We start from the raw sequence: 17,200 nt of genomic DNA, 5'->3' as shown, positions 1-17,200 counted from the left end.
ACATCGCACCATACACTCGCTTTGGATATATTGTAGGTGTCAGTCCTGTCCTAGATTGCTATAGGCAATTAGGACTCGTGTGTGCTATGCATAGCGCTAGTCTTCACGTGATTGTAGTACTAGAGCGTATATCATTGTTACACCCAGTCATGTTCATGTCAGAATATCTTTGCATGAACTTGTCTGTCAGCATGTGTCAATAAGCACTTGATATGATATGTTTGCTTATGCGAGATTATGTGATTACAGACGTCATGTGTTTACTTACGAAATATTGTGTCATATTGAATTTTTGGGATATTGCAGGCTACGGTAAGTATTTTCTTACTATACGTAGTATGTATAATTTGGAAACTTACTTGTTTTACGGCGAGGGGTTGTTATGTTTTCAAAAAGGTTTTTTTACAAAACTTTATTTTTAGACCCACTCATCCTTATTTTTCGCCCCTCCAGGTTTTAGTGCTAAGCTTTCGTGTCGACGAAGATTCTTGGCAAATCTTGGTATTAGAGATTACCTTCAATGATATAATTCTCATCCTACTTTACTGTACTTTACTTATGCTCTGACATCACGTGTGAAATGGGTTCATTCTCGCTCACCAGCGCACTCTTATACTTAGGCACTTTTAGGTTTAAATTTATTCACATTTTTCACATCACTACACTTTATGGCTTCGTCACCCTTCGGGTGTCGACCAACACAGATCAATTCAAAGTCCAGGGGGACATTCCAGGTCAGGATGTGTCATATATGCACCGAAATGTATTATATTAAATTAATGTACCTAAATATGTGTATTGAAATGTAAGCACCTAAATTTTAGTACCGAGATGTATCATATTGAATTAATGTACCTAAATGTTTGTATCGAAATCTATATACGGAAATGTGTGTACCTAAATGTATATGTATTATAATGAATTTAATGTACCTAAATGAAGAAGACAAAGTACATCGAAATATATTGTATAACAAAAATTAATTTATCTAAATGTTTACAACAAAATATATTACGATAAATGAAATGAAAATGAAAATTATAATGACGTAAAATTAATACATTAAAAATTAGGAAGAATAAGAGAAATAATTAAAAAATTAAAATATAATTAATAAATGAGGTTATTAATGACTAAAATTAGATTTTGATCTTACTCATAGTTTTAATCTAAAAGTCATCTTCCAAGAATTAAAATGAAGTTTTCTAAAATTTAAACTATGATGCCTACAATCCCATCTAGATTGGATCGACTTTTATGACATTTTTCTAGAAACAACGTTGCCCCCAAGATATTTAAAACATATATGGTAATTGACTTTTGTAGTTTTGTAAGCAAAATTCAAAAGCCCGGCACCATTCACCCCTCACTATGCCTCGTCGAGTTGCAATCTTTTATTCTGAAAGGTTTGAATTGTCGATCCAATTAATAATGTTAAGATTAAACTAAATGAAATCATATTTTCTTAGTAATTCTAAATTTTAGTACCGAGATGTATCATATTGAATTAATGTACCTAAATGTTTGTATCGAAATCTATGTACAGAAATGTGTGTACCTAAATGTATATGTATTATAATGAATTTAATGTACATAAATGAAAAAGACAAAGTACATCGAAATATATTGTATAACAAAAATTAATTTATCTAAATGTTTACAACAAAATATATTACGATAAATGAAATGAAAATGAAAATTATAATGAAATAAAATTAATACATTAAAAATTAGGAAGAAAAAGAGAAATAATTAAAAAATCAAAATATAATTAATAAATGAGGTTATTAATGACTAAAATTAGATTTTAATCTTACTCATAGTTTTAATCTAAAAGTCATCTTCCAAGGATTAAAGTGAAGTTTTCTAAAATTTAAACTATGATGCCTACAATCCCATCTAGATTGGATCGACTTTTATGACATTTTTCTAGAAACAACGTTGCCCCCAAGATATTAAAAACATATATGGTAATTGACTTTTGTAGTTTTGTAAGCAAAATTCAAAAGCCCGGCACCATTCACCCCTCACCATGCCTCGTCGAGTTGCAATCTTTTATTCTGAAAGGTTTGAATTGTCGATCCAATTAATAATGTTAAGATTAAACTAAATGCAATCATATTTTCTTAGTAATTCTTAAGGTTCTTAATTAATATCGTCATGGCTGAGGTCATGGCTGAGGCCACTTATTAATCTAGGATAGTGATATTTACACTTATTTTGCCTCTCATACATCTTTGTTAGTTTTTGTCCATTCATTTTCTTCAATTCATTCTCACACAACGAGCTTTTTACCCAACGGTGTTACAGGATGTATCATTGGCCAATGAGGAGATTAGGCTTCAATTGAATTACTCGCTTCGGATGTGCGGGGATGGTTCCTACTTAATCTGACGACTGGAAATTAAGAGATGTGAGTAAGAGGTAAAAACGGGTGTGTGGATAGCACCACCCTTAGTCTAACCATTTTGTCCCTCTTTGGCTTAGCTTCAGCTTTTTTCACAGTTTTGGGTGAAAAAAAGCCAAAAACAAGAAGCTGCAAAACCCAGCTTTGAAAAACCGGCTTTTTTTCACATCTATTTTACATAAAATTTTGGTAAGTTTTCTATTCAAACACTATAATACTGCTTTTTTTTTCCAAAAGCACTTTTACAAAAAAGTTTACCAAACACTCTACTACTTTATTTCACAGCTGCTTATTCTCATAGCACAGCAGAAGCAGCTTTTTTTAAAACACAGCAATACCAAACCAGCCCTTAGTCTAACCATTTTGTCCCTCTTTAGCTTGGGCAGAAAGAACACTATCTCTCTGACTTTTCTGAAGTTACTCCTATCCACACACCCTTGGTCCAACCATTTTGACCCTCTTTGGCTTGTCATTTTGACCCTCTTTGGCTTGTCATTTTGTCCCTCTTTGGCTTGGGCAGAAAGAACACCATCTCTCTGACTTTTCTGAAGTTACTCCTATCCACACACCCTTAGTCTAACCATTTTGTCCCTCTTTGGCTTGGGTAGAAAGAACACTATCTCTCTGAAGTTACTTCTATCCACACACCCTTAGTCTAACCATTTGTCCCTCTTTGGCTTGGGCAGAAAGAACACTCTCTCTGACTTTTCTGAAGTTACTCCTATCCACACACCCTTGGTCTAACCACTTTGTCCCCTCTTTGGCTTGGGCAGAAAGAAAACTATCTCTCTTTTCTGAAGTTACACCATTTACGACTAATTCGCTTTTCTGAAGGGACAGAGAAACAACGGCGATATAACCCTCCCTCAGTATCAATGGATTGAGTTCAATGCTTTATGCGATGACCAATAAAAGTACACGTACACATTGACCAGTTTTATTTTCATTATTTATGTTTGACACGGTTACATATATGTGTGTATATATAGGATGGGTAGGTGTTGGATTTATATCTACCACGGTGTTTATCTTCAACTCAGAATCTTGCTGTTGACCACCAAAAAAAAGAAACTCATACTCTTGCGGTGGCTGAGAGCCTGAGAGCTTCCTCTTCCAGACTTCCATTTCGGAGTACGCTCTCTACTTTTAATCTTTCTATTCTCTCATGCTTTCATTTTTATGGGGTTTTTAGATTCAGTTAAGGTGGAACAGTTTACCAATTACACTTAAGTCTTGGGTTTTTCTTGTTTAGGTCTTTTCTTGTTCATTAAGTTGAGGAAAGTTGTACTTATCAACAATGCTATTTAGACAAATAAAATTGACTTAATAAAACTGAGCTCTGTCATTAATCCCCATGTTAGAACGTGATATTATTTTAGCATGCAAATGTCGTAATTTGAACCATTTTATCATCATCTAAGGATCATATCTAGAAAGAAAAAAAAAATCATGATTTGAGTTGAAGATCGTTTGGTCATCCATATATATGTGTCGAACATAGAGAATGAACTATTTCGATTATGATATTTATATAATAAAAGGGGATCACGTTAGCGTGGAAGGAAGACTTTCGTCCTAACATAAAGAGGAACGTATTGTCCATAAGAGATCTATTAAGCTTTGTTGTGTGAGTATTTTGTTTAACTAGAGGTTACTATCTTGTTATTAGCAGGAAAATGGCAGGTTGTTCCCAAGGTTGGGTATTTTTGTTAGCCGTGCTAGTATTGGCATTGAGCACTCCATGTTCACAAGCATATCTGAAACACAAGAAATTTAAGACCAAGACTGACGTTTACCTCTCCCCTAAGTTTGTGTTGGAACCAGGATTAAGTTCCAACAAATACTTCTACAACATTCAATTCCCAAAAGGTCACATTGGCATAAAGAGTTTCAATGCTGAAGTAGTTGATGCAGAAGGGAGATCTACTCCTCTAAATGAAACCTACCTCCATCACTGGGTTGTGTTAAGATATTACGCTCGCAAAAGTTACGTGGAGCCAAAGCAGCAGTCTCCCTTTCAGCTCTCGGAATCAGATGTTATTTGGGTGGAGAACAGTGGCGTGTGCCAGTCTGGTTCTCTTGGACAATATTACGGGCTAGGGTCCGAAACACGGAAAACAGCCACACATGTTCCAGGCCGTTATGCAATTGAAGTTGGGGATGGTAAAGGACTTCCTGATGGGTTTGAAGAGAGATGGATGGTCAACGTGCATGCAATTGATACAAGAGGAGTGGAAGATAACTTGGGTTGCACTGAGTGCCGGTGTGATTTGTATAACGTGTCTAGGGATCCAAGTGGCCAGCCTCTGCCGGCTGGGTACACCGGGGGTTTGTTATGTTGCACTGATGGTGCAAAGTGCAGACTGAAACAAGGGTTTGATGGTGAAAAGATAAACCACTACTTGAGATATACTGTGAAGTGGGTTGACTGGTCTGAGTTTCTTCTGCCTGCCAAGATTTATATCTTTGATGCCACTGATATCATGAATTCTTCGGCACCTGCTGCATCTAAACACAATTGCCAGGTAATTAATTAATGAACTTAATTATGCATAACATCCTATGATATGTCGTTGTATATACGACAATTTGTTCTCTTATCAAATATAGTTTCTCTATATTGTTTAAGTTGCTAAATTTGTCAAGGAATTAACATAAGATACGTTGTCAGATTGTGAATTTGGTCTTTATTATGATGTTTAAATGTTAATTTGTGCTAGTATGTGTGGTTCATATTTGCAATCTGACAACCTATATAATTCTAGTAACAAAAAGTTAGCATGTGCGTTGCATTTTTTTTATGGTTATACTTCATTTACGATCCAATATCTATATTTATATTTCTTTCATTTGTACAGGTCGAATATGATGTTGCAAAGTCTTGCAATGCAACCGGTGTTTGCTTAGACAACAAATGGGCAAAGATTACAATGCCAACTGGTGGTTATGTCATCTATGGTGTAGCCCATCAGCACAAAGGGGCGCTTGGTTCAACACTCTATGGACAGGTGCTTTTAATTTGGTTGTTAATCAAATTAATAATTAGACAGTGTCATTAACTAATCAGTTGACTAATATTCTTGTTAATTATTAATTTGTGATGGTGATTACTTTAGGACGGAAGGGTTTTGTGTTCGTCCACACCAATGTATGGAAATGGAACGAAAGCAGGAAATGAGGCCGGTTATATTGTAGGAATGACGACTTGTTACCCTTGGCCAGGCTCAGTCAAGATAAAAAATGCGGAGTCTCTGACTCTAGTTTCTAGTTACAACAGCACTCAGATGCACAGTGGAGTCATGGGTCTCTTCTACATTTTGGTTGCCGAAACACTTTGACTACTATACGTTATGGACCGCTCTGTTTATTATCGATAGATAAGTGTAAATTTTGAGATTTGTGTTTATCTGCTATACAGATCTCGAAATTTAAACTTATCTAACGTCATAAATATGGTGGTGAACAAAAATATTCCCATTATTGGTATATATATGTACGCGTTATGTAGGGCATCTTGATTATATCTTCTCTTTTTGTATTTAACAATTTGATCTTTGTACGATCATGTTCATGTGTTTGGTGAATGTGTGATGAATAAAAGCTCGATTCTGCTTAATAAATTGAAAGATTGGCATAAATATTCATGTGATTGTTCAGGCTTCAATTGTTTTCACTAAGTTTTTAACTTTTTATGTTTTACTGAAGCAAAACTTTTCACTTCTGTTCATACATTATTTGTAATTCTAATCAATTAGAGAGGGATTGGGGGTGGTCAGGGGTGGTCAATCATAGAAATTTCGAATTCAAAATAAAACATTTGTTGTAGTCATCCACAAGAGTGGCACACAAGCAACCTCGTCGTTGTCGCTGCCGTAGTAGTCCAAGGCATCCTGGTCGCTTTAGAAGCCGTTGTCGTATTCCATGGACTCGATGTCTTTGGCGTCGTGCATATCATCCTCGGAGTCCGTCACCGTCCGACCACAAAACCCTAACGGCGGTCGGAGGAGGAGGAGAGTTTATGGGTTGGTGAGAGAAAACAACGGGAAAATTCGATGTCAGAACCGGATGAGAAAATTGGAGAATTGTATTCACCTCTTGAAAAACGTGGAATGAACTCATGATTCATTATCTCTAAATTTGTAAATACTGGTATTTGTGGCATGCGGTAGTTATTTGGTACTTAGAGACACCAAAATTGACTTTTGACATTCTATTAGTAAATATTATCTGATATTCTCGTTAAGTAAATTTTTTCTTGAGTAGTAAACAAGTTGATGCCTGTAAAGAAACTTGACAACTTGAAGATGAGTTGATTAAAAATATTTACTCATGTGTACTCCGTTTGTTAAATTCGATTACTACTTCTCATCAATCATATTGTTCGAGTAGCGTCAACAAATATCAAAATTATATATGTTATATCAAACAAAGTATTGTAGCAGTAGTTATAACGACAAATTTATCTAAAACAAATAGCAACATAATTAACAAGCAAGGTTACTAAAAAAACTCAAAAACTTAGAGATTAAGGTAATGTTCTGTTCTAAAGACAGAATTTCGCTCCTAACAATGAACAATTTGTTGCAAAGTCTTGATTACGAATATATAACTCCAATTGAAACAACAAAACAAAACCAATTGCACCGATTGACGGTAAAAACAACCAATTTTTCAATCAATTAATATTAAATAATTTACAACACCATTTCTTATATAATATAAAAATAAAAAGTAAGGTCCATGCCTAAATAAAAAAAATAAATCACACAAAAATACCTTAGCCCATCTGAACAAGGTCCGAAAGTGTTTATTTACTATAGTCCAAATTTTTGTGATATGAAATTATTTTGTTGTCGATGAAGGGATCTTCTTAGGTTCGGCTTGTTTTGTACTTATCATACTTAGTCAAGGTTTATAGGGACTTTTAAGTACCAAGGACTTCAATCTAAGTGGGACTCCTTCAAAAGTTAGATCTTTTGTAGACTCTCTGTTACCTTGTATTTTTTACACAATATTTTGTAATATATTATTAGAATTGACAAACTATGAAGTGGCAGATAGTTCATAGAGAGCCACTTTTGAAAAGTCCCCTTAGTATTTCTCAATCATGTGATGTGTTACCAATAATTAATATGAAATAAACACGTTAATCAATAATTAATTAATAATCTAACCATCACAACCACATTATACTATTTATAAATTTAATCTAAATAGTGGATTTGCCTAGGATTTCCTGTATTAGAAAACCACAAGTGCACTACGTTGACATTGGTTAAACAAAAGACTTTCTAATTGAAAGACAAATAGATGTCATTTGTTACCTAAAATTGAACTAAGCTGCATATTAATTGGCAAATATGGCATTTTTTTTTTTTTTGGGCCTACATATTTTGGAGAGTGGCGGCAAGTTCTCTTTCTCGTATTTTAAATTTAATATAAGAGGAGACAAGTTCATTGTCACGTGATGTTCTAATTTAATAATGCAATATCATGCTGTGAAAGATTTCACAACATTATTTTATTTGAAAATGATATAACTTAGGAATTTAAATTTTGAGGGTCTGCAAAATTGTACTTTAACTTAAAATCATCATATTCATCATTGTTGAATGAATTTAAATTTTGAAGATAATAAGCAAAAATGCGCGGTAGATTAAAACCATTCTATGGTTTTGGGATGTCCGAAGTATTCATTAACTAGAATCCAACCTTTGTGTACACCAAGTCATGGGTTGGTTTCCGCAATAAATATGCGGGGATGCTTCGTATGCCAAAATAAGGATAAGAACTAGTGATCTAGCCATGCTGGAACTCGGACCTCCATACAAAACTAAGCAAATGATGGGTTTCAAAAAAAAAACTAAGCAAATGATAAACACCACACACGTGTTTTAGGTTTTTACACACAAGAGATTGGGTTTAATATTTAGTAATTTCAATTGATTTATTCAATTTAATAGTTAAAAATAGAAAATATATATGTGTAAAGAAATAAAATATATATATATATATACACACACACAAAATCACTTGCCTAAATAAAAAGATGGTCAAACTTTTATAATTAATTCTTATGCATCATGACGAAGAAATCATATTTTAAATGGTATGTCATTAATAAAAATAAGTACGTTTATTAATATTTAAATAATAAATTAATCATTAATTTTTATTTTTTTTTAGTGGCTGATAAATAAATTTCACTTTTAATAATTTAAAAAAAATCAACTATTAACTCAAATATAAAAATGTAGTTTCCCTGATATTACCATTTTTGGTATTATTTCTGCCCTGTGTTATATCTGGTGTGAAGGAAAATATGGTAAAGGCAAAGGAGAGAGGATCCTCTTTGTGAGGATTTCAGGACCTCTAATTACATATATTTATTGTACATTGTACGATTATTTTTTATCATATTCTGTTTATATTTAATTTTAAATAAAAAAATGTATAATTATTTCTAATCGTACCGTGTACGATAAATGAATATATTTAAAGAATCTTCAGAATCTTCCCAAAAATATCCAACAAGAGCTCTCCTGGATGGCAAAGGTGCCATAAAAGGGAGCGACTACAGAAGTAACACGACACGCCGTAGATATCACAACACGTCATCGCTTCCGTAATATGTCCAGCGGGCGACGCCAAGTAACACAGTGAGTCAACACACTCGCGTTTACAGCACTCTCTCAAGTTTTCTCTCTCTAAAATCTGTAGGGTTTGAACGGCCGGGCGGGCGCACACTCGCCCATACACTCATAATCCACGCTATAAAAGTAACGTCTGATTTGTATCAAACGGATTATAAGTCTCCAACTTCTTATCTCAGACTCGTCTTTTCTTCTGGTACTCTCTTCAGCCTTTCCTCTTTATGTTTCGTATACGTTTGTTGATTTGTAGATTAACCCTTATGAAAAAATCGCAAATTCGATAGAGAAAGTGATTTTCACCCACTCATGTTTGTTTTTAGCGTTTAAATGGAATAAATCAAAGAAAAATTAAGAGACGGTGAAAAGAAAAAAATTGTGCAGAATCATGCAGTCCTTACTTTTTGTTTAGTGTTTTGATTGGAGTGTGAAAATTTGTATAGTCAATAATTTTAAATTTGAAGAGCTGTTATCGACACTTCAAAAATATCACTGTTTCACTTCGAAGTGCAGTTTTTCCCTATATTTTTATATGGGATGAGTGTACGATGACGTTTTTGGATCGCTAATAACATTGCTTCGTTATGATTCGGAGCGTGGAATTTGAGTTTTGAGTTTGTGTGTGAGTATTTTGGTTGTTTTGGCAGAAAAAATGGCAAGCTGTTTTCAGGGTTGGGTGGTTTTGTTGGCTATGGTAGTATTGGCATTAAGATCGCCATGCTCACATGCTCTTAGGATTGTCAAAACTAAGACAAGAACTAGTGTTTTTGTCTCCCCTAAGTTTGTGTTGGGACCTGGATCAGTTGCAGACAAGTATTACTACGACATCGACTTCCCGAGAGGTCATATTGCAATCAAGAGCTTCACTGCTGAAGTAATTGACGAGGAAGGGAATCCGATTCCCCTTCACGAAACTTATCTCCATCATTGGGTTGTCGAGGGGTATTATGGCCGCGTAGGTTCCGTGGAGCCGGAGGGGACCCGTGCTGAGGAGCTTCAAAGGTCGGATTTTATTTTTGTGAGAAACAGTGGAGTGTGCCAGAGGACTCTCGGACAGTACTTTGGACTTGGGTCCGAAACACGGAAAACAGATACACATGTTCCGGATCCTTTTGGAATTGAAGTTGGGAATCCAGCAGTGACTCCTGCTGGCTATGAGGAGAGATGGATGCTCAATGTGCATGCGATTGACACACGGGGAGCGGAGAATGGGTTGGGATGCACCGAGTGCAGGTGTGATCTTTATAATGTGTCAACGGATTCTCGAGGCCGGCCTTTGAGGCCAGGGTACATAGGAGGTTTGTTTTGTTGTTATGATGGTGTACAGTGCAGGGTAAAACAAGGCTTTAATGGTGTCAGGAGAAACCTCTACTTAAGATATACTGTGAAGTGGGTTGATTGGTCTGATTCGATCGTGCCTGTCAAGATTTATATCTTTGATGTCACTGATAAAATGAATCATTCAGCCGGACATGCTATTGAACATGAGTGCCGGGTTAGTGAGTTTCACCTCATCGTATGATATGTTGGAATAGTATTCGCTCGAATGGCGTTTGCAGTTTTTATGAACTCAGTTTCTTTTTATGATTGAGGCTATATCTTTCTTTTGTGCAGGTTGAATATAATGTCGAAGAGTCTTGCAGTGCGACCAGTGATGGGTGCTTTGACAGCCAATCGTCATTGGCTACTATGACGACTGGTGGTTATGTCGTCTATGGTGTAGCTCATCAGCACACGGGGGGGATCGGTTCAACTCTATATGGAGAGGTGATCTTTTCTTCCACTCTTAGCAATTTGGTTTTTTCGAACCTTAAAATAATTTCTTTCGGCATATGGTAGAACTCAAAAACCTTTGAGAATTCCTGTAAGTAGTATATACCGGCTTGCATACATTACCCTTTAATATATTTGCAACCAGACTGCAACAATTTGCATCTTCCCCCACCTTGCATTTGCAAGTATGTGACCTTCATACTGTATATAGGATTTAGCTTTAATCGCTGCATTATGATCTCTTACTGCACCCTTTTTATAAAGTCAAGAGTTTCCGTCGTGTGTCAGGCTAAATTGTACTCTTCCTTGTCTCTCTTTCTTGTTGAGCTCACACATGTATTGAAAGTATGTGTCTTCAAGTAATGTGCTTGCTTGTGATTATTTTAGGACGGACGGGTTCTGTGTTCGTCAATACCAATTTATGGAAAAGGGAAGGAAGCTGGAGATGAGGCTGGTTATATTGTAGGAATGTCCAGTTGTTATCCTCGACCGGGCTCAATCAGAATAAACGATGGCGAGACTCTGACTCTAGTATCTAATTACAGCAGCACTCAGACGCACACCGGAGTTATGGGTCTCTTCTACATTTTGGTTGCTGACTACCTTCCAACTTCCTCTGTGCTTAGCTTCGACACTGCACTTTGAGCGATGCACCGTTGAACATTAAGGTTAATGAGTCTAAATAAGGCGTCTGGATTCTTTATCGCCCGAACTCAAATTCGTTAATGTACTGACATGGTTTTGTTCTTGCAGATTTCGAGTCGTATAAGCTAAAGCTGATCACGTCCTTCATCAATGGCGTCATGAACTTTTACGTTCGGGTTATGTAAAGCGTGTTGATTCTACGTCTCACCCGGCGCTGTGATATGTAGACATAACAAAGCCAATGTATCCGTTGGTTTGGCAATAATTTGAACTTCATCTTCAAGTGTTTTGTTAAATGTGGTGAACTTTGAAGCTCAATTCAGTCTGTTCAATACATAATAGAGCTTTCCCACCTTTTATTTGTGTATTGTGGTAAGATCGATGACCTTGTCAAGTAAATGGGTTTGGGAGCATGGCATCAAACTAAGACTCCCTATTTTGGCAAGGAATAAGAATAGTGTATGGCGTATACGGCTTTTTAGTCTAGCAGCACTTAATTTTTATTTTAATCTAATTTTAAGCGTATATGACTGTCGGACAGGTTGAACTCGACTTTCATCGTGTTAGAATAAATATGAACTCGACCCCTGAATTCTGGTTTGCCCAATATGCACTGCAACTTGGTTTACAAATACTATTTCACTGAAAAAAAAAATTTAATCCAACAAGAAGTAAAATTTGGGTCTCAATCTCAAATACAAGCTTAAATTTCAGTTCATAAACATTTAAATCACTATTGATCCACGACTTCAAACAAAAAAAAATATTGTTCTAAAGTTTAAATCAATTCAAATATAGTAGTCAAAATTCAAAATATGTACATTGTTTCTTGCTTCTAAATTGGTTCGACAAGCAAATGAGATAATATATTAATGTAAATTTAATTCGGGTTAGAACTCGATTTGAGTCAGATTGAACAATGTTTTACCCTAACCCAATCCTAATAAAAATCGAGTTGAGATTGATCTTGATTTGGATGAGTTTTATGTAACTTAATTCGACCGATCAACGTTAAAAATGGGATTAATTTCGAACTGATCCAACCCAAGTTTGCACCGCTCAACATTTGACGAAAAATTATAAAATCAAAAAAGGCAAGTGAAGGAGTGAAGGGCGACCAAACACGAGGAAGAATATCCACTTCCATTCCAGAGCGATTCTTCTCCGTCAGTTTCATATCATACAATCTTCCCCTCCTCCCTCGTCTCGTATTTATATACGGCAGATATAATATATATATATATATACACACACACACCCACTCGGCTGTTATATTCTGTGTTACCGTTCCTTAATTACCGTTACATTCAATCCAAAAATCCGTTCTTCAATCCACCCAATCTCTCACATTGAAGAAGAAGATGAGGTCCCATCTCTCCCAACCCTCATTTCCTCTATCCTGTTTCTATCTTTGCTGAATGGTGATGGCTGAAGAATTTATGATCGAACAACCCAAAACGCACCAACCCATTTGCCCAAAATCCGCAAATCTCATACCTTTATTGTGGGTTGTGATCGATTGATCCGCCATTGAAGAAGCTCGAAGAAAATTGAAGAAGAAGGGGAAAGAAGAATTGGGTTCTTATGTCAGGGGCAAAGCCGGCCGCGGCAGAGCATGTCGGCTTCCCCAACGTGGATGCGAACAAGTCCACCGCCATCGCCAAAGGCGAAGGATGTTGCAATCCGGTCAAGAAAAGCGGACCCATTTCGATGGATCACGTTCTTCTAGCCTTGCGCGAGACCAAGGAGGACAGGGAGGTCCGAATTCGAAGCCTTTTCAATTTCTTCGATGCTGAGGATCTTGGGTATTTGGATTATTCTCAGATCGAGGCCGGATTGTCGGCCCTTCAGATTCCGCCGGAATACAAGTACGCCAATGATCTTCTGAAGGTCTGTGATGCTAACAGAGATGGCAGGGTCGATTATCTTGAGTTCCGGCGGTACATGGATGACAAGGAGCTCGAGCTCTACCGCATTTTTCAGGCCATTGATGTTGAGCACAACGGCTGCATTCTGCCCGAGGAGCTTTGGGATGCCCTTGTCAAGGCTGGTATGCCCAACTATACTTTCTTTTGTTTCGAAATTGTGAAAATTCGCTAACTTTTACATGCTAGTTCATAGTTTCGTCTGTAGATTGAGGATTGGTTCTTGCTTTGAGGCATCGTTTATAGTATTGCTCTGATTGTAATATAATTTCCACTAGGGAGCATTGTTACCATCATGTTCTACATTGAGCTTGATGGGAATGTAGAGCTATGACTAGTATTATTTCCCAAAACTGTTTCGGAGAAAACAAAAGCGAGAGGGTTTCCTTTTCCGTAGACTTTAATTGGGAAGTTTCTTTATTTTCCATCTTATAAGCCCTGGCAGTTTTTAATTTGTAGGGATTGAAATGGATGATGAGGAACTTGCGCGTTTTGTGGAGCATGTTGATAAGGATAACAATGGAATTATAACTTTTGAAGAATGGAGAGATTTTCTTCTACTTTATCCGCATGAAGCAACAATTGAGAACATATATCATCACTGGGAAAGGGTGTTTCTTGTGGATATTGGAGAGCAGGCTGTTATTCCAGAAGGAATTGGTAGGCATGTTCATAGGAGCAGATACTTTATTGCAGGGGCTGTAGCTGGAGCCGCTTCTCGTACTGCCACCGCTCCTCTTGATCGCTTGAAAGTGGTTTTGCAAGTTCAGACATCTCGTGCTTCTGTAGTACCAGCTATCAAGAAGATACTGAAGGATGACGGTATTCTGGGGTTTTTCCGAGGTAACGGAATAAATGTTGTGAAGGTAGCACCTGAAAGTGCCATCAAGTTCTATACTTATGAAATGTTAAAGAAAGTCATTGGAGATAATATGGCGGCAGATGAGGGAGATATTGGTACTGCTGGTAGACTTTTGGCTGGTGGTATGGCAGGTGCAGTGGCACAAACTTCTATATATCCCTTGGATCTTGTGAAAACTCGGTTACAGACTTGCACTTCAGAAGCTGGAAAGAGTCCTCGGTTGAGGACCTTAACTAAAGAAATATGGATTCATGAGGGACCTCGGGCCTTCTATAAAGGTCTGTGTCCGTCACTTCTTGGGATTGTCCCCTACGCTGGCATCGACCTTGCGACCTATGAGACCTTAAAAGATATGTCAAAGACATATTTTCTTCACGATAATAGCGGTACAGTTCTCTGGTTTTTTTGTTTTTTTAATTCTCCTTTCCTTATCCTTTTCATCTCGATAACGCTCTTTCTAACATTTACTGAATTGCCTTTTAAAATCTTCACTTTTTTCCAGAACCTGGTCCTCTTATTCAGCTGGGATGTGGGACAGTATCTGGAGCTCTAGGAGCAACATGTGTTTATCCATTGCAGGTTATCCGAACAAGGTACAATTTCATGGCTGAAGTCTTCCACTACTGTGGTTGTTTATTTTTATTGAAGAGTGCACATCCGAGCTACTTGAATTTTTCACTTCTTAATTTTTGCTATTCTGATGAATTTTCTGTTGGGTTTAATATATTTATTGCTTTCCAGATTGCAAGCTCAACGTTCTAATACAGCTACTGCATATAAAGGAATGTCTGATGTATTCTGGAGAACCCTTCAACACGAAGGCTATAGAGGTTTCTACAAGGGATTGTTTCCAAATCTTCTCAAAGTTGTTCCAGCTGCAAGCATTACATATATGGTATATGAAGCCATGAAAAAGAAACTAGATCTGTAGCAAGTTGGTAACTACATTGATCTTTGTAGTTAGAAATTGTAACGGTGCTGATGATGAAGAAAAAGAAAAGGAAATGAGATTAGTAGTTAAGTAGAGGATATGATTGTTATAAGACAGATGGTATCCCACTTCAGGATACGGGGCACAGGATTTTCAATTTTGTAGTCGGAAAATTTGTTTTCCCGGATTTATCATAACTTTCAATTGAGAAACAAGGTTACAGGCACATTTGGAATTTGATGGCAAAGGTGATAGGTATTATCTTCTTCCTTTTTCTGTGTTTATTAAGACTGTATCTCTCTCTTTCTTTGGAAACGTGTGCTTGTTAGGCTATCTCATTAATGAACACAGGAAGTTTTTAAGTTTCTATTTTCCCCATCTGTTAAATTATTGCCTACAGCCATCAAGATTTTTTGTGCTATATACAGCAAGATTTTGGCGGAACTAGATGATATTTTCTCTACTAATCCATGTGGTGAAATTTACATGAGTTTCATATGTGACCTGTAGATATTTCAGCCATAATATCTAGTTGCCTCTGTACGTACCTCGGCATGATGCATCTATAGGATAAGCAAGCTGTTGTTTTAATCTTCTATTACAGGTCCTTTTAATTTGTGCCTATACGTGCTGTGTGCGAAGACCATTCTCTTGCTGTGCTTGCTTGCGGTCATTTTATTGCGTGTAATATCTGCTTCAGTTAGGAATAGCGACCACTTGGGATTGTTGCCTCGAAAACATATTTTTGAAACATCATGTTTAGGTAAATTGTAAAATTCATGTTTTGTGATCTCAACATCTTAGATGTCTGTTCTTTCGGTTAGCTGTTTAACTGTTGCACTGTAAAGTTGTAATGTGCTTGATCATGGATGTAATATCATAACTAGATGGCGTAACATACGATGTTTAACATCGTGCATTAGAATGAGTATTGTCCAGTCATTTCGTAACTTAATCATGTTCTCTTGTTGCTAACCTGTGCTGGATATGCTGTAGTTTGTAACTAAAATTCTTGGTTGCTTGCTTTGGCCTTGTATGTTCTTTAGGTAGTTGCATTTTAGCATGTAAACATTAATATCTATACGTTTGGCGATCGACATTGCATGATGTAACATGTCAAGTGCATGGTGTTTCTTGCTGTTATGCTGCAATTTGAGTTTGTGATCTGTGAACTCTAATGCCTCTATCGCCCGTGATGGATTTACGGTTGCTCGCATTTCCAGTTCCAACTGGTCGTCTTTGGCGCCCAGGGAGTCGTACAAACTCGAACACGTCTATAAGTGCAAACTGGCATTGCTAACTCCCAGCAGTAGCAGCACAAAATTGTTGAGAATGAGTTCCACATTGATGGGAGGATGAACCATTGACTTATAAGAGGTTGGGCTACTCCTCATATAGCCAATTGGTTTTACAGTGGAATCTCAACTTTCTTCATAGTATGAAAGCAGGTTGCCCCACGTGTGATGCTAAACGGCCACACGCGCTCCACGTCATCCTGTTTTGTTGTTCACGTATTAGGCTTGAAAATTCGTCACATGTGAGGGGTCGTGTTGAGAATAAGTCTTACATTGACAGGAGGAGAGACCTTGCATGGACTAATAAGAGGTTGGGGTTACTTTTTATATTGTCAATTGGTTTTACGGTGGAACCTCAACTTTATTCAATAATTAGATGTGGGTGGTTGTAAGATTTTGTGCAGAAGCAACTCATACGAACGTGAAAAGCTCCTCTACACCCGAGATGACACCAGTTGGTATCCCAAGCCATTCATGCATTGCCATGTCACATTTATTACTTAATATTTTAACAATCTTACATGGCTTCGTTTGCGTGATTGAACATTGGCACACCGACCCGCCTACATGGCATCCCAGATGCAGAGAAGTTTCTCTGTCGTTGAACAGATCAAAGATAAAGAACAACTTGCAACACAGGAGTTTTATTTAATCCTTAGGACAAGCTTAAAGTGCAGTAATTCTTTCCAAATTGACAACTGCAATACTGCAA

The 17,200-nt window shown here is 36.8% G+C and overlaps 3 protein-coding genes across 5 annotated transcripts; all 3 read left to right on the top strand.

The window, feature by feature from the left end:
• Window positions 1–3,381: 3,381 nt before the first annotated feature.
• Window positions 3,382–6,056, top strand: LOC103950768. Of its 2 annotated transcripts, none has more exons than XM_009362003.3 (4): window positions 3,382–3,538; window positions 4,080–4,932; window positions 5,266–5,415; window positions 5,524–6,056. In XM_009362003.3, exons 2-4 carry the CDS (start codon window positions 4,084–4,086, stop codon window positions 5,743–5,745), a joined length of 1,221 nt encoding a protein of 406 aa, XP_009360278.2. In that variant the 5' UTR covers window positions 3,382–3,538; window positions 4,080–4,083; the 3' UTR covers window positions 5,746–6,056. The 2 variants fall into 2 exon arrangements, with proteins under 2 accessions (XP_009360278.2, XP_009360277.2); XM_009362002.3 differs by having other exon boundaries at window positions 3,392–3,538; window positions 4,077–4,932.
• Window positions 6,057–9,083: 3,027 nt separating this feature from the next.
• Window positions 9,084–11,946, top strand: LOC103950769. Its single transcript, XM_009362004.3, has 5 exons — window positions 9,084–9,256; window positions 9,705–10,552; window positions 10,672–10,824; window positions 11,218–11,498; window positions 11,584–11,946. The coding sequence occupies exons 2-4, from the start codon at window positions 9,710–9,712 to the stop codon at window positions 11,473–11,475; spliced, it is 1,254 nt and encodes a 417-aa protein (XP_009360279.2). The 5' UTR covers window positions 9,084–9,256; window positions 9,705–9,709; the 3' UTR covers window positions 11,476–11,498; window positions 11,584–11,946.
• Window positions 11,947–12,538: 592 nt separating this feature from the next.
• On the top strand, window positions 12,539–15,459 carry LOC103950771 (calcium-dependent mitochondrial ATP-magnesium/phosphate carrier protein 2). 2 transcript variants are annotated; one of them, XM_009362006.3, is made up of 4 exons: window positions 12,539–13,525; window positions 13,860–14,648; window positions 14,765–14,855; window positions 15,004–15,459. In XM_009362006.3, the coding sequence occupies exons 1-4, from the start codon at window positions 13,060–13,062 to the stop codon at window positions 15,191–15,193; spliced, it is 1,536 nt and encodes a 511-aa protein (XP_009360281.2). In that variant the 5' UTR covers window positions 12,539–13,059; the 3' UTR covers window positions 15,194–15,459. The 2 variants fall into 2 exon arrangements, with proteins under 2 accessions (XP_009360281.2, XP_009360282.2); XM_009362007.2 differs by having other exon boundaries at window positions 13,388–13,525; window positions 13,846–14,648.
• Window positions 15,460–17,200: the final 1,741 nt, after the last annotated feature.

This window comes from the organism of the source record quoted next, unplaced genomic scaffold, assembly GCF_019419815.1.
Source record: "Pyrus x bretschneideri cultivar Hongxiangsu unplaced genomic scaffold, Pyrus_bretschneideri_v1 Contig3, whole genome shotgun sequence".
NCBI lineage: Eukaryota > Viridiplantae > Streptophyta > Magnoliopsida > Rosales > Rosaceae > Pyrus > Pyrus x bretschneideri.
This window is presented reverse-complemented; position numbering and strand designations above follow the sequence as displayed.

Coding starts and splice junctions, on each gene's coding strand:
- LOC103950769 (XM_009362004.3), top strand. CDS start 9,710: ATGGCAAGCTGTTTTCAGGGTTGGGTGGTTTTGTTGGCTATGGTAGTA. Junction 10,553..10,671: donor CTATTGAACATGAGTGCCGG/GTTAGTGAGTTT, acceptor TCTTTTGTGCAG/GTTGAATATAATGTCGAAGA. Junction 10,825..11,217: donor GTTCAACTCTATATGGAGAG/GTGATCTTTTCT, acceptor TGATTATTTTAG/GACGGACGGGTTCTGTGTTC.
- LOC103950771 (XM_009362006.3), top strand. CDS start 13,060: ATGTCAGGGGCAAAGCCGGCCGCGGCAGAGCATGTCGGCTTCCCCAAC. Junction 13,526..13,859: donor GGATGCCCTTGTCAAGGCTG/GTATGCCCAACT, acceptor TTTAATTTGTAG/GGATTGAAATGGATGATGAG. Junction 14,649..14,764: donor TTTTCTTCACGATAATAGCG/GTACAGTTCTCT, acceptor ACTTTTTTCCAG/AACCTGGTCCTCTTATTCAG.
- LOC103950768 (XM_009362003.3), top strand. CDS start 4,084: ATGGCAGGTTGTTCCCAAGGTTGGGTATTTTTGTTAGCCGTGCTAGTA. Junction 4,933..5,265: donor CATCTAAACACAATTGCCAG/GTAATTAATTAA, acceptor TCATTTGTACAG/GTCGAATATGATGTTGCAAA. Junction 5,416..5,523: donor GTTCAACACTCTATGGACAG/GTGCTTTTAATT, acceptor TGATTACTTTAG/GACGGAAGGGTTTTGTGTTC.